At 37.1% G+C, this 15,877-nt stretch overlaps 1 protein-coding gene across 1 annotated transcript in view; it reads right to left on the reverse strand.

Moving 5' to 3' along the window:
- LRMDA (leucine rich melanocyte differentiation associated) overlaps positions 1-15,877 on the reverse strand; it is a gene marked incomplete at both ends in the record, with an annotated part of 699,972 nt that overhangs the window by 310,954 nt on the left and 373,141 nt on the right. The window contains one exon of the mRNA XM_080620269.1: positions 8,471-8,613. Within this exon, the coding sequence (XP_080476395.1) occupies positions 8,471-8,613 (143 nt within the window). The remainder of the gene's footprint in view (positions 1-8,470; positions 8,614-15,877) is intronic.

Genomic DNA, 15,877 nt, shown 5'->3' on the forward strand with positions numbered 1-15,877 from the left:
TCACGGCCAGGCTAGATGTGGCTTTGAGCAACCTGCTCTAGTAGGAGGTATCCCTACCCATGGCAGGTGCTAGAACTACCAACCCAAACTACTCTATGATTCTATGATGTAAACTATTTTTAATAATTCCTCTTAACAAAAAAAAAAAAAAAAAAAAAAAAAAAAAAAGGAAGGTACAGATTATTTTTCCAAGAAACCCCATCTATCTGCCATCACAGCTATTCTCTACAAAGCACGTAGGAAAAAATAAATTATATCCCATTCAAATTCTCATGATTGTTTCTCAAAGATGAGTCATAAGTCATGATGCAACTCTGGTGTACCGTTAATTAGCATGTCATATACTTATTTTAATCACAATCCTGTAACTATATGATGCCACCAAAAGTATAAAGGCTTTTTAATACAGTGCTAGAAAAATACAGAGGGAGAAAATCATAAGCAAGTCCGAAACTTTCCTGCCAGCTTCCTTTTTATGGTTTATTGTGGCAGCCTAAGGAGTGTTATATTGGTGCAATCAGACCCAGAGTTGCAAAATCGTGCTGTGCCATTTCTAAGATCAATTTCAGTTCCATTTCCTCCAAAAAAGAAAACCACAATTAAATGCATGGACAATGCTAGTTAAATTTTATTTATTAAATCTCTTTGACAACAGCCTTGAACTGATCTTTCTAAAGTCACCATTTCACCAGGTGTATAGGTAACAGTGATGCAAATACTACACTAAGGCCTATTGTTTGAAAAATGGTTGAATGTGTCACTGTGATGACAATTAAAGTACCTTAGTGTAGTGATTCCACCTCTTAATTCAACAGTGTCATCACTACCAATCTATTGATGCCTCTTTAACAGGTATTGACTAAAATAAAAAATTGTAACAAAAATTTTAAACTCTTTAGCTCTTTAGCTAAATCATTCCTTCTCAGCAATTATACAGAACAATGGCCCCCTTCAAAAACACAACCTGGCCTCCACAAATAGTTCACAGAAATATACTAGACATACTTTAAAATTCTATCTCATCAAAAGACTATATTGATTTCCTGCACTATTCCTAGTTTCAAATTTGGGAAACACTCAGATTAACTTTTTTATGCCTCAGCATTATGTTACATATACTGCACATGCATATTTACAGTAGACTGTTCACAGCATACATATGCAACACATATGCACAACCATGTCACCATATTTTCTGTTCAGAAAAACAAACACTACCAGCAACATTAAGATATTAGCAATATAATTATTTAGAAAATATAGTACTATGGTAGATCCAGTTAAGCTGCAGTGCAATATAGTTTTATGTAAACAAAAATATCCTCCAAATAAGAACGTTCTGTCTTGTCTATTTTCACTCATCGTCTGGTACCCAATACCATAGCTTCTGAGGTTCTCCAGAATACAAAAAGAATAAGCAAAATCCAAAGCAAATTATGTATCTCCTTTCTCTGGCTAAGAATTAACTGTCTATGCAAGATCATATTTTTGTTTGTTTGTTTTGTAGAAAATCCTGCAGCCTGCATTAAAATTCTAGTGCTAGCAGGACTGTCACTCATTACAAACCCTTCAAGGATTAGTTCCACAGTATTCCAGACTACTACTAACCAAGGATTGCTGTGATTTAAAAGTTACATTGTCCCTAGAGAATATTACATTTGAACAATGTCAAAGGTGTAAACTCTAAGTGGATAGTATAATGTTACTTTGCTTAGTAAATTTTAGGAGAACCTCACAAGCAGCGACAGACATTTTGATGTTGACCTGTGTCTTGTGACAGCTAGTATAACAAAATGACCATTCTGTTATACTTTTAAGAGGCTGTGTACATTAGGAAATACACACAGAATGTACACAGAAAATATTGGATGATGTCTTACATGTTCCACTATTCCTGATCTTTGTATTCTCAAGAGACTCTTTAACTGTGTCCTTTCAATAGTCCCTCCAGCATATATCCAGGGTATAGATGCTGCATGAATCCTTTATATAGATTAATATAAGGGTTCAGCTGCTTTAAGTACTGAAGACTAATGCTGGTCACGCCAAAACACCATATAGCTTCCTCTCTTATTGGTATTCTTGGCATAACCATATGCCTGGCTGCTGTTCAGGGACAACTGCTGGTCAAACCTATGCAGAAACATAACCTTTGGTAACAGTTTTCAAATGAAATTATTTTATGTAACTCTACAGAAAGACTATGCTAACCTGTAACTGTCCCAATAAATCTATACGTATTTAGTATCTCACCACTCTATTTTTTTTTTTTCATATAGTATGAAGTATGCAAGAGAATCCGGAATTTCTTTCATAACCTTTTTCTCTGCCAGCAATTTTTACTAGTCACGCACTCAAATGCATTAACTTTGGGAGAAAAGTAACCACTCTTGTTCTCTCTCAGTGCTTTCCAAGTTGCTCCACCATTTTCTTTCAAAAAGTTCTACATAGTCTTTTCAAATTTTTAGCCATCCCACTTCCCCAAAAGAGTCACAGGACAGCTTTTTTTTGTTAATGACCTTCTATGATTACTGCTTTTGGAAGTTCTTGGAAGCAAATTGACAAAGTAAAGAGCAATCAATTTCACATTCAAAATATTTTTGAATATAAAGAGAATATCAGAAATATCACACAGAATTACAGATCACTGCATAGAAAGACCGCAAACTGTCATTCAAAAGTCATCTGTCATGCAAGTGCTTCAATCAACCTAACATTAAAACAGTTGGATAACACTTCTACCAGAGTCATAAATGAACAAGGTATCTATATTTATTCCCATTTGAAACATTTGCTTCAATTAAATTTATCACAAACACGATGTAGCAATCACAAGCTATTCCACAGGCAAAATGGCCTTGAAGCAGAAGTTACCAATTCTCCTTCGAATGCAGTGTGAAAAGATCTTTGCCACCTGAACGCTTTTCCATTAGAATGTGCTAGGTCTTCAAGGTTGGATACCCACAGAAATAGCTTGCAATATGCAAGTATACATTTTCCCCTTCTCTATGGGCAATAGGATGTCACGCACAGTCATTTGTATGCCATGTTCTGGCATGAAACCTTTCTAGTCGGGAGATAAGGCCTTGAGATAAGGACTTGTTCACTGATTTTAAAACCATTTTACTCAAGAAAAAGAAGGTCCAGCACAGGTTGCAATTAACTAAGTCCATATATCTCATGGAGAGATTCCCGCATACTGAATACTCGGGGAAAAAAATCCCATTCTGCCTACTGGAGCAGCATTAGTTTTCTGTGTAAAGCCAGAGCTGCCAGTACATTTACGAGCATTTCAGAAAGCCCTTGGTTCCAAAGCTGCAGGTTTGAACACCAGGTTTCAACACTGTTAGGTACACAAATGTAAGAAAAAGGAGATATATTTTTGTTCCTGTAATCAAATTATATTTCTGGTTGACTAGAGACTTCCACCTTGAAATCATATGTCCCTTTTTTTCAAGGTTTGTTTTTGTTTGGATTTTTACCTTTTTTTAACACTATTCTGTCCAAATATTGCTTAAGGTTCCCAAAGCAGCACAGAAATGACCAAGAATAAAGCAGCTACTCAAAACTTTTTTCAAAGTTCTGACATATGGAGTTCAATCAGTCTGAGCACTGCTGTAGAACAGGATAAGGAATCACCTGGACTGAAAATTACCTCCCTCTTCCACAAATGTTTGGCATTTGGCGTTAGACATTTACATTACTTAATTTTTACTTCAGGTACATTTTATTCTAGAAGAAAGATTTTTCAGCTCATCAGGTCTTGCAGTTGTCCAACAAGCCACACTCAGATTTAGTCAAATCCACAACTACAGAATGGAGAGCTCAGACATATATACAAAAAGACTACTCTGTGTGTGTGTGTGTGCACGCGCGTGTGTATAACAGCTGACCACTTCAGCTTACATCTTTGTTTAGTGGAATAGGGAACTGCACATAATGGGAGACAATTTATGTCTTGAACTTACTCGTTCAATCTAAACATCAAGTCTTCAGCACTTAGCCTAATGAGATTCTGGTCAGACTGGGACTTCTAGGTCTTCAAGCACTTCAGGACAATATAGGAACAAGCAAAAAGGCAAAATAAGTTACAGTCTACAGTTTGGGGGTTAAATAAAGCTGTAAATGTTAGGCATTATGACGAGACCTTTGTGAAGACAGATTACACCACAAATACTTATTGGTACATTCTTCAGTTAAGGTACTCTGTCCACGCCGTTTTCAAAGGCTCAAGAACATATAATCCTTAGATCTGAACCATACTGATAACTTATCTTGCCTTAAGTAACATATATACCACTAAGGGCATTCTGCCCAGCTCTAACTAATTTTGGGTTTCTTCTAAACTATTCAAAACCTAGACCTAGATTCAATACCCAAATTCTACATCTACATTCAACACTTTTATTGTAAACTAATTTTGATATCAGTTCTTCAGAAGTATATAGAATGTATGTTTAATGGATGACCAGCTCACTGGACTGAGTAAAGTAATAGGGCTTTTACTTCAGAGAATCACAGATCTTATTCATTATCAGACTTGTCTACTTTGCAGTGAGGCAGTGAACACCATCTAATTTTCAGCATACATGTATATATATTTGACAAATTATAACTGCTACCCTTTTGAGTAGTTTTACCAAACACTAAAAAGACTGAAGTGTAAAGGAAATTGAAATGCCTATACTGTATAGTCCAACTGTAACATCAGCCATGACAGTCACAGTGAAAAGTCATGAAACTTCACACTGATGTAACACACACAGAGGAATAAATCTATTTAGAAGTTCTGTGACTGATTCTTAGTATCTAGTCAACACAATGAAAATGAGAAATGAGGCTTACCACTACAAGCATAAGTGAGTGTAGTGATGAGTGCTCTTCCAGAACCAGCTTCCTATCTACCATCCATCTTATCACAGAATCATAGAATGGTTTGGGTTGTAAGGGACTTTAAACACCAAGTAGTCCCAACCCCCCTGCCATAGGCAGGGACACCTTCCACTAGACCAGGTTGCTCCAAGCCCCACCCAACCTGGCCTTGAACAATGCCAGGGATGGGGCACCCCCAACTTCTCTGGGCAACCTGTTCCAGTGTGTCACCACCCTCACAGTAAATAACTTCTTCCTAATATCTAATCTAAATCTAACATCTGTCAGCTTAAAGCCAATCCCCCTTGTCCTGTCACTACATGCTCTTATAAAAAGTCCCTCTCCCTATATTTTAGGCCCCCTTTAGGTACTGGAAGGCTGCTATAAGGTCTCCACGCAGCCTTCTCTTCTGAAGGCTGAACAACCCCGTCTCCCTCAGCCTGTCTTCATAGGAGAGGTGCTCCAGTCCTCTGAGCACCTTTGTGGCCCTCCTCTGGACTTGTTCCAACAGTTCCATGTCCCTCTTGTGTTGGGGGCCCCAGAGCTGGATGTAGAACTGCAGGTGGGGTCCCACAAGAAAGGACTACAGGGGGAGAATCACCTCCCTCGACCTGCTGGTCACGGTCCTTTTGATGCAGCCCAGCATATGGTTGGTTTCTGGGCTGCAAGCACACACTGCCAACTTATGTCAAGCTTCTTGTCTACCAACACCTCCAAAACTTTCTTGGCAGGACTGCTCTCAATCCAGACTCTGCCCAGCCTCTAATTGTGCTTGGGATTGCCCTGACCCAGGTGCAGGACCTTGCACTTGGCCTTTTGGAACTTCATGAGGTTTGCACTGGTCCACCTCTCAAGCCTGTCAAGGTCCCTCTGGATAATATCCCTTCCTTCTAGCATGTCTGTACTGCTTTCTGCCACCCACTGTGTCTGACAGAGGAACTAAGGTGATGCATTTTAAAATACTGTTAACAGGTTACACATCACAGAAAAGCTGAGGTATAACACTAGGAAACTGTATTTAAAATAGTAATATTTAAATTTGCTTCTTCCACTTCTAGCAGAAAAATGGTAGTGGCCTAACTGTAACTGAAATACTCAAATGAGTATTTGAAGAAAAAAATATCAGACAATTATTCCAAGTATTTACTTGATTTAAAGATAAGCTTTCACATTTGCAGAGTGTATCCAGACATTATGTCAGGAGGGACCAAATGTTATTTATGCATACAATGCCACACAATAAGTGAACCATATATCAAAGCTATCAAAGCAGGATCTGGATCAAAATTAAGCCAAAATAAAATGAGAAATAGCAAAGAGCACCATACTAATAAGAGATACTCATATAAGTTTTAAAGTTTACATTTTATTCCAGTTTTTGCAGGGGTCAGTTTGCCTTTTTGTTTGTTTTCATATCTCTCTGTCCATATGTATATATAATGTAGACACTTATGTATACATGGTAATATTCCACCAGCTGAAGTTTTGTTTCAGATAAGTATTCTATGCTCCCTTGTGTCCTTCCTGTAGTGAAACTGTCATATACTAAACAATCTTTCCTATGATGTATTTCATTATTCTATTGAATGTACATTTTTTTTTTAACATTTTTCAAAGAATTCTCTAGAGAAAGCATTCATTAACAGAAGTGGTTCAAGTTCAAAAGAGATCTTTTTCAAACAGGTATACACACTGAAAAGAGGAATCTGGAAGGTCTCCATGCTTCTGAAGACTGCTGTATCTTTCCTACAAGAGATCACTACTCCCTAGGGCTCAAAATATTAATGATGGACAATGGTTATTTTTTCTTCTCTGGGCAGTTTGTATACATTAGGTGTTTTACAAGCATTTCTAACTCCTCTATTAAATTATTGTCAGCACACTACAAAATGCATACATTATTTCTAGAACCTGGATAGCTCAATAGCCTCAAAGTTCTAACTTCATAGTTTCAAGATTGAATAAGAAAAAAAATAAAATCCTAGAATAGATCAAATCCTTCTTATCAAGTTATCATTGCCTTTGAGAGCTTACTCACTTGACAACAGTATTTTAAGTATGTCTGTGATACCAGCAGGAACTCTTTAAAGAATACTACTGACAGGATAATTTTTTCCCTCTGATTTTGTTCACGGAGTTCTTATTGAATACACCTGCCTGCCTTTTGGCAAATGCAAAGCTCGTCCTTGACATCCACTCAAACAACAAATATACTCACATGTTCTTATGGCCAAATTTCTGTTTCATGCTTTGTAGGAAGAGATATGATCCACCAGACATACCACCACACACAGCATTAGCAAAAAATGTTCCTCCGCATTCTTTATCAGTTCAGATTTTACCATGGCAGAAAACAATAAAATAAACAATAAAAGCAGTTACTCGAATCCAACCCACAGAATCCTGGCATTAACCAGAAATCCAGCCAAATACCTAGTACAGTAATGATCGTTACCGCTTAAGACACACTCTTGGCAAATTTCCAGGGCGCCAAGAATAAAAGTTACTCTGCTGATTTCTATTCTATTTATTTATAGAGTCAAAAAATAAGTGCAGAAATCACAGAATCTGCAGTTATTTTTATTCTCCTCAGTAGGAGGATTCTGCTGTAGTAGGAGGTAAATTGCTCTCTGTTTACATTGTCCGTAATAAAAGCCTGCAGTTGAGCAGCCTGGTCCTTACACTGCAATTACAAGGAAAAGGCTTTCATGGTCTGTGCTGTAAGACTCTGCAGGCCTCAGCTGGCCTTTTGGCAACAATTTGATCTCCCTTCACTTTCGTAAATCTATGTACTACACAAATCTCCAGAAGGGTCAAAGTATGGGAAATTATTTAATAATCAATTCCATGCCCAGCCCTTGTAGATAATTAGTTTTTAGAGACCATTATCTATAAACCTGCAGACTAGGGGCTCTGACTCAGCTGAGTACTTAGGCAAATACTGAAAGATTTATTCTGAATAAACATGAACAGGCACTAACTTTGGGCACAGGAAGAAGTGACTGTTTATGAATGGCCTTAGCCACCCATCTAAATGCTTTGATGTATCAAGACCTTGATTTGGACAGCATTTTATATGAATTTATACAAAGTTGGAACACCAAGAATACAGTGACTTACTTTTACAGCTGCGCTTGCACAGCAGCTACCAAATCGTGTATATTACCACCTTCATTAAAATAGAGAAAGATATACATTTCTTGATGTTTGTGGGGTTATTATTATTTTATTTAACGTTTTAAGAGCTATTTAAAGTAAAAGAACATAATAGCATTTCACTGCACCCGCTATTCCACTAGAGGTCAGCCTGCAACAGAACCCCAAGCAAACACAGGAACAGCAGCACACTGGTAGCACTGACATTATTTTCTTTCTCTATTTTATCTGTTAGATTTCTTCAGAGCCATAACTTAGATCTCTCACTAAAATGGAGCAACAGGAAGATATAATGGTGCATTTCATTTATGAATGACCTATAATAAATTACTATGAAGTATTCCAGGTGCCAAACGAGAGAATGCTTTGTCTGCACATGAACTATATTTCACATGCTTTAATTTGGCTGACACATAAAACCCATTTGACATTTTGCAGGTACTTCTTTGAAAGGATATTTGATTCTTGTTGAGCGTTAAGGTATGGAGGTGGGGTAACTTGGGTAACAGAAGGTCATTTCCGAGTAGATTGTTGTCCAAGATCAGCTCTTCCAAGTAACTGAATGTTTTCAGTCCTTCTAGTGACCTGCAAACGACAGAGGCAACAGGAAAAATGATACTCCGCTAAATCAGGGAGGCCATTATGTGCTGAAATAAATATTTTAACCTTCCCTTTCAGGAGTGGGAATAGTTTTGGTTTGGGCCTATCAGAAGAGTGAATGACAAGCATTAGTGGCAAGGGGAGTGCTGGCACTGCAACACATCCTTCACATACTGGCAGGATGAAGGATGGGGGTCACTTAGTGAGTAGCCAGGATCCAAAACAAAAGGCTTCAGATATGGGGCCTGCAGGATGAATTTGTCAATGTCTTGTGCCTTGAGGCACCCAGCCTCGCCTGACCCTAACCTCCATTCCCAAGATAAATAACTCTGTCACAGTTCACCTTCATTCCCTGGACACAAATTTAAGTTGTCATCCATCATTTCTGCCAAGAAATATCATACCCCCCTAACAATAATAAATACAACTTCAAGTATCATTTCTTAGCAGTTATCTTACATGCAATAATAGGAAATGGAGAAAGGATTTTATTTTTTTTCCTTTTTATTAACCACTTAATTTGCTTCTTGAGTCCCTGCAAACAAAATAAAATGTTCTCTACAAAATAAAATGCAGAATTACTCCAGACAGAAAAGGCATTTGCTTTCTTTTCAGAACATACTGTCCCACTGACAAGCCACAGGTCAGACTGCAGAGAGCAGCATTAAAAAGGAGCATTTCACAACATGGAAGTGTGGATGATGGCTTGTAAATAAACAAGGTTCTGGAAGTGTTAATTCCTCTGATAGCAAAGTACAGTTTAAAAAATAAAAAGAACACTTTGGTGTTGGGCACCTTGTTGAGGCATCTATTCCAAACTCAATTCTTAATGCCTGCACATTCTAACAGGAAAAAAAAAACCGCACACATTTATCAACTAAGACACATGGTATACTGAGCATACGCACAGACACGCATTCACAGCTCATTCACCTACCAGACACCTAAAGATATGCTGAGATTGCATGACTTGACAGCTGATCTACTATGCCTACCAGTGGGAAGATCATCACTGTATCTCCTGGCTGTTTCATAAAATGTGATGAATAAGGGAGATGCAGTCTATACTATTTATTCAGTTTCGAATGACATTTATACTGAGGGGATTTTGCCCCACCCCCCCTACTCCCCCCGTTTTTGGCAAAGATCAAAATTCAACCAAAGTCTCTGTTAAAGACTTCTACAGGCACTACTACTGGAGAAAAATACAAATATTATAGAAAGTATATGGGTTTCAAATTAGAGAATTTAACATTCATCTGCCCAACAAAAATAAGACGCTGCTTTTGTACATACAACTTACTGACTACTTATAAATCACAGTTAGAGGGGTCAAACAACCAAAAGTAATCAAGTCCATGACCTTTACACTGGGTACTGTACACTAAACTATGAATATTCAAGTAACATTTGCACAACACTGAAACTGTGTATTTCAGTCCAAGGGCTCCAAAACACCCCCAGTCTATTGACCTGGCATTCTGAAAGGGAGGTACAACTGTTACTAATGCCATTTTGATGCTGGGCAGCCAGACCTGAAGAAAATTTGCCATGCCTACACCCTATGGCATATCCATATAATTACAATGAATTGACACTGCAATTTCTGAAGCTGAAAGAGCAAAAGAGTCAATTTCAAACATTATACTGAAACAACCACCACAGTAACAGTCACACTTTTTGCATTTGCCTTTAACAAGCTGTTTTATAAGAACTTGATTCAACCTATGTAAACTGTACATGGTTAAGAGCTGTGCTAGAATGCTGCATTAAGCTATTTCAGCAAAGGGTCACAACTGATGTGGTTTTGCCAAAGTCAAGATCAGAAGAGAGATCAGCTAACATTTCAGACAGTGCTTCTCTCTAAGTACCTTTAAAAGGCAAAATAACCCAGAGGAAGTAGCAGTGAGTTTATCAAGCTGTTATGAGTTTTCACTTCAGTTTATTTTACAAACCTAGTTTAGCAAATTCCCCTTAAATACTCTTTTATTATATAAATAGTGGATTATTTCCAAACCTCACATTTCAGTGCAAGACTTCGACTTGCCAAAGGAGTTCAGAGAAGGCCACCTCCTTGTCAACACCACAGAGCCTTATGGGATGTTAATAGGTCCTTTGTGAAAAAACATTGCTTGGGCTCTGGTCAGTGTCAGCATCAAAATACACATTGTTCCTGAGTTATGTTATGCAAATATAATACTCTTATCATGAGAATCTGCAAATGGTTGGCAACTGGCAAGGAGAAGAAAGCACACATCCAAAACTGCTGCAGGGGAGGCATAAAACAAAATGACAAGCCATGAAGTGGGACAAAAGGCCTTGAAACACTAGAGGGAGTTGCCTATTGAAACAGCCTTTCTTTCACAAGCCTGGGCTGAACACAAGGGTACTAATTTCATAGCTAGGCAGAGAAAATTGTGCACAAATCTCCTTACACCTGTCTGGTTTTGATAATTTTTGCCATGTAATGTTATTAGCTGCTCACTTAAAAAGGAGCCGTGTTACACAGGGGGTTGCTTATTAATTGTTGTTTTCATGTCATCAGAGCAGTGTGCACTTGGTGATTTAATCACCTAAATTCAGAGTCCAGGGAAATGGGAGGGGCTGCCACAGTACAGAGAGAGGGTGTAGTCATTAACATAAATTTACATCTATACGTTATTTTGTTATTCACAGAATTCTCTTTTTTTTCAACTTAGACTAAGGAAAAAAACTAGCACCAAAATGAAATTGCTAAGACTGTTGGTAAAGAAACAAAAAGGGAAAAAATGCGTTTGCTATCATTCAATTACACTAGCTACTAAATTCAAGGCAACAATTTCTACCATAATAATATATAAGGAAATATTACCCAGCAGCTGTACTCCACAATTTAAAAGTTAAGTGCAATGCACACAATAGGTTTTATGGTACAAACTTCAGCAAGTCCCATAACTTCTATGTGCCTCAATTTCCCATCTGCAAATGCTGGATTAGAAAGGATTGCAATCATGAACTAGTACATTCAAAGCATTTTTGAGAAGCCAAGGTAGAAATCAGTAAAAAATAATGGCATTTTTATTTTTAATGAGGGTGAGTTATATTAATGCACTCCATGTATTTCCATTATAAAAAAGGAGTGCATATATATACACAGCAGAGCAAGAACCCCACAAACACCCTCAGAGACAAGTATAAAGAGGGAAATTCCCCAAGAAAAATAACCAGTTTAAAATTAAATATGAACTGTTTTCTCACAGTTCACAGAAGAAAAAAATGTCTCCCTGTATTGGTATATCAAAACAAACACACAATGTCACCATCATAATACAACCAGCACTGAAGGGGCAGTGGCAAGTAGCTGTTTTCCCAAGTTTCAAAAGGCTAATAAACATCACTAAGGTGTACTGCAGGTTGCTTTTCCCTGCTCTAATGACATGAAAGCTGCCCGTCATCTCACCCACAGGTACCATCTCAGTTACCTCATTGCAGGCCTCACACTCTGCTCCCAGAGGAGAGCAAGTGCTGCCAAGAGATTTCCATCGCAATTTCCAAAGTCACATCAAACCGACAAAACATCACAACGTATTCAGAGCCGCCTCATTCAAACAGAAAAAACTTTTACGTTTCCACTGTAATTAACCCTATCCTCGTTAAGATAATTATGATCAAGCTCCCTGTCACAGCTAATATCACAGCACCATTGCCTATGGCTCATGCTTTGCCCTCATTAGCTTACAAAAACACTGTGTTAAACAGGAAACTGACTCCCTCTGCAAAACGACTTAAGATGTTCTATAAGCACACAGTAAATAATCCTTTTGAATAAAAAGGTTTCAGAAATGTCATTTTGTCCAAGTCCTTCGGCTAATCAGTGTGATTTCTTCCAGCTAGCTTTCTCTTCCATAATTCATTCATGGTTTGTAACAAAGTTTTAATCATAAAGGAATGTCATGGCAGAGAATTTTTTTCTCTATGTGTATGCATGGCAACTGTCAGCTACACTATTTCATATGGTCCCTCTGGCCTGACAGAGATTTAGTTACAATGAAAGTAAAGCACAGCTCTTCATTTTGGTAATATTTGACAATGAAAACACATTTTATAATGAAAAAAAGCAGAAGCCTCTCAAGTAATGGACAAACCCCAGTACTCTGCAACTGTCCTTGTCAGGAAGAACAAGCTATTCAGAAGTATATGCTGAAAAAGAAATGTTCTTCACATTTTACCCCACCCCTCCATTAATAAGACAGCTGTCTCATATCTAATGACTTTTTCCTCCTGTTTAACAGGAAAAGAGAGAGTAGTTAGCAATATGTAAATGAGAGAGTTTGCCTTTAGCCTTGAAATTGATTTGCTCTCTGTTGACAAGAGATGGTCATTACCAGAAGTTAAAGACAGAGCTGTTACAAAACAAGAGCTTTTTAAAATACCTTTTTTCTTGTCTTTTATGTTTTAACAGTTTACAGGAGAGCAGAATCAACATGAGAACCCTTCTAGTAGATAATTTCAGTATTTAAAGCATAGAAATGTAATTTCTATTTCTCCAGCACCTGCCAGCCAAGTAGCACAAAGCATTTTGGGTTTTTTTTTAAATTAATGAATTACTCTTCAAAAACCTGCTGAGCTTAAAATTTCATTTTGTAGTAAAGCAGAAAGAGGTTAAGTGACTACCGAAAGGTGACCTCCAGCAATTTTCTGAGACAAGAAATAAAACTCAGAGCTTCTGACTTCTAGTCCTTTGACTTAACCTCACCAAAACAAAACCAAGAGCAATAAATAAATGCTATGTATATATATAAAAGCGTAAGACAGACACATATGTAAGTTTAGATTTTGCAGAATTCCCTGGCAATGCAAAACATCATTTCGGGTTTACTTGCTTTGATTCCTGTTCAATTTTAAATTCTATTTAATCTGAAATACAGCATACAGATATGGAGAAAAATCCAAGCCAATTCCAAGTCTGTTCTGCTGGTGGAAGGTGTTTGGTGAATCTTCTGTGCAAACTCCCTTCGGCTGACACCTTTGTAAGAATTCTACTCCCAAACCTGCTTTCAGGGGTTCTGCTCCAAACACAACTCTCACCTCTGAGTACAGAAAAATAAACAAACCATTTTAAAGAAAATACAGTGGCTAGAATTCAATCCAATGCCACAAAAAATAAAAAAATAAAAAAAAAATTAAAAAAACCAACCCCCCCCAAAAAAAAACCACTAATACTGAAATGCTCTCACTATTAAAATCACAAAACCTCTGCAAATTTAAGGTTTGTGTATTTCCTGCACCCAGAGATAGTAATGTCAGATAAACAGCAAGTAAAGCATAAAAAAAAAAAAATTACCTCTATAGTATTCAAGCATAACAGCTGTTCTTTTCTGAAGTCTATTCAATGTTTATACCCATTGTTTTGCATACATTCAAAAAGAAAACAGAATGAGCATGTAATGGACAGTTTTCTGGACCAAAGCAGAACAAAAAATAAAGTGAAAATAAAGAACCTCCAAAATTTCTAGTGTGAGCCAGGCCCCAAGTTACACCAGACAAGTCACAAAACAGGAATCATGAAAATCTGTTCAATGGAGAGCAAACTTACTGTTTCCAAAACATTAAATGCTTTGTTTTGTTTAACATCAGAGGGAACGTTAGTATTTTACAGGTTATATAGAGGTAGCATTTTGCATCACTTCCAGTCAATCTGTTTCTGGCTTTCTGTCATTACATAGAAAATATCTGGAAGCAGCTCTTCCAATAAAATTTAAGGCAAGCCTGTGAATAAGGTAAGCAAAAGAGAAAATGGAAAGAAAGGAATGAGAAGAATCATTAAATTGATCTTCAATAAACAACAAAAACGTGGGAAGAAAAGATCCCTGAAAGAAAAGATTAAACCTGTGTTATGAACTAGATCTACAAATAGTTTCTGAGTCTTTTCATATAAGGGTCATACTTGACTTTCAGATGGACAATGAAATTAATACCCATCACTTATTTTTCCCCTTTTCTTATACACTGAAATCATGCAAGCCTATGTAGCACAGCTTATTACCAAAAAGGATTCACATGAAAACATCTTGCATAACTATCAAACTAACTAACATAATTGACAGCTATGTAAGCACATCAAAACGGTGGGGATTCATGAATCCTCATCTGTTCTTTACAGTCTTGCTCTGACTTCTATGCAGCAAATTCCATTACTTAAAAAAGAAAAAAATAGCCCAGATCACCCAATCCCTAACAAGCCACCACCCAACCCCAAAGAAAACACAAACAAAAGTAGAATCAATAAACAGACAAATAAAGACACCTTGGAGGTCTTCTGAATTCTACATGTTAAATTTACAACATTTTGAACCCTTTCCTACCAATTATAAAAGAGAAATACAGGATTTCTTGACAGAGGTTTTATTATTAAGCAGCAGCTCCTCAAATGATAGAATTATCTGAAAAACAACAATGCAGATTGATGTCATCCATCTGTAGAAGCCCAGTTTACTCATAACTCTAAGGAGCAACAAACGATTGGCAACTACGGAAGGTGAATCAGACCTTCAGGTGAGGCTCAGTGAGGTACATACATTTCAGATGGATGAATGTAGCCTATTCATCCAAAGTCTAGGCAATGAAATTATAAGAAACTGTAGCATGAAGATAAAATAAACTGTTACAGCTGTGCCGCACACAGGCGGATTATTTACCTGGTGAAATACACTACAAATCCCAATCACAGTTTTCAGTAGCTCACAAAAACATATCAGAGTCAACCATTCAGTTGTTTAACCACCATTTTCTCGTACCAAGACTTAAGGTCAAAAAAATAAAAAAAAAGGAAAAAAAAAAAAAAGAATAAAATTAGAAAAGATTATTTATTTTCCTGTCCTAACTCTGCCATGAAGCAACCACACTGAGTGGGGTGGGGTTCAATCTCTCTTCTAATGAACCTCTTAAAGTCTCAGATTTCACTATGTGTATCTAATACAGCTCTACTCAATAGCATATCCCACTAACATAGCTCAAGCTTTATCCTTCAATGTTAGGCTTCTTTTTTTGCTGAAGTTTTTATATTATATCTTTAGGATAAAACATGCCAAGATTTTATGATATTACTGTTACAATTTTGTGTAAATTTAAATAAAATGACAATCAGTGTAATACTACAGCCCGTGACAAAGCAGTTTTCACATAAGCCATATAAAATATTTTAAAATAATATAAAATGGAACAGAAAATGTGCTCTTTGTCATCTAGTGATTGAACAAGTATCATGTAA

This window comes from Psittacula echo (genome assembly GCF_963264785.1).
Source record: "Psittacula echo genome assembly, chromosome: 6".
In the NCBI taxonomy this organism is placed as follows: Eukaryota; Metazoa; Chordata; class Aves; order Psittaciformes; family Psittacidae; genus Psittacula; species Psittacula echo.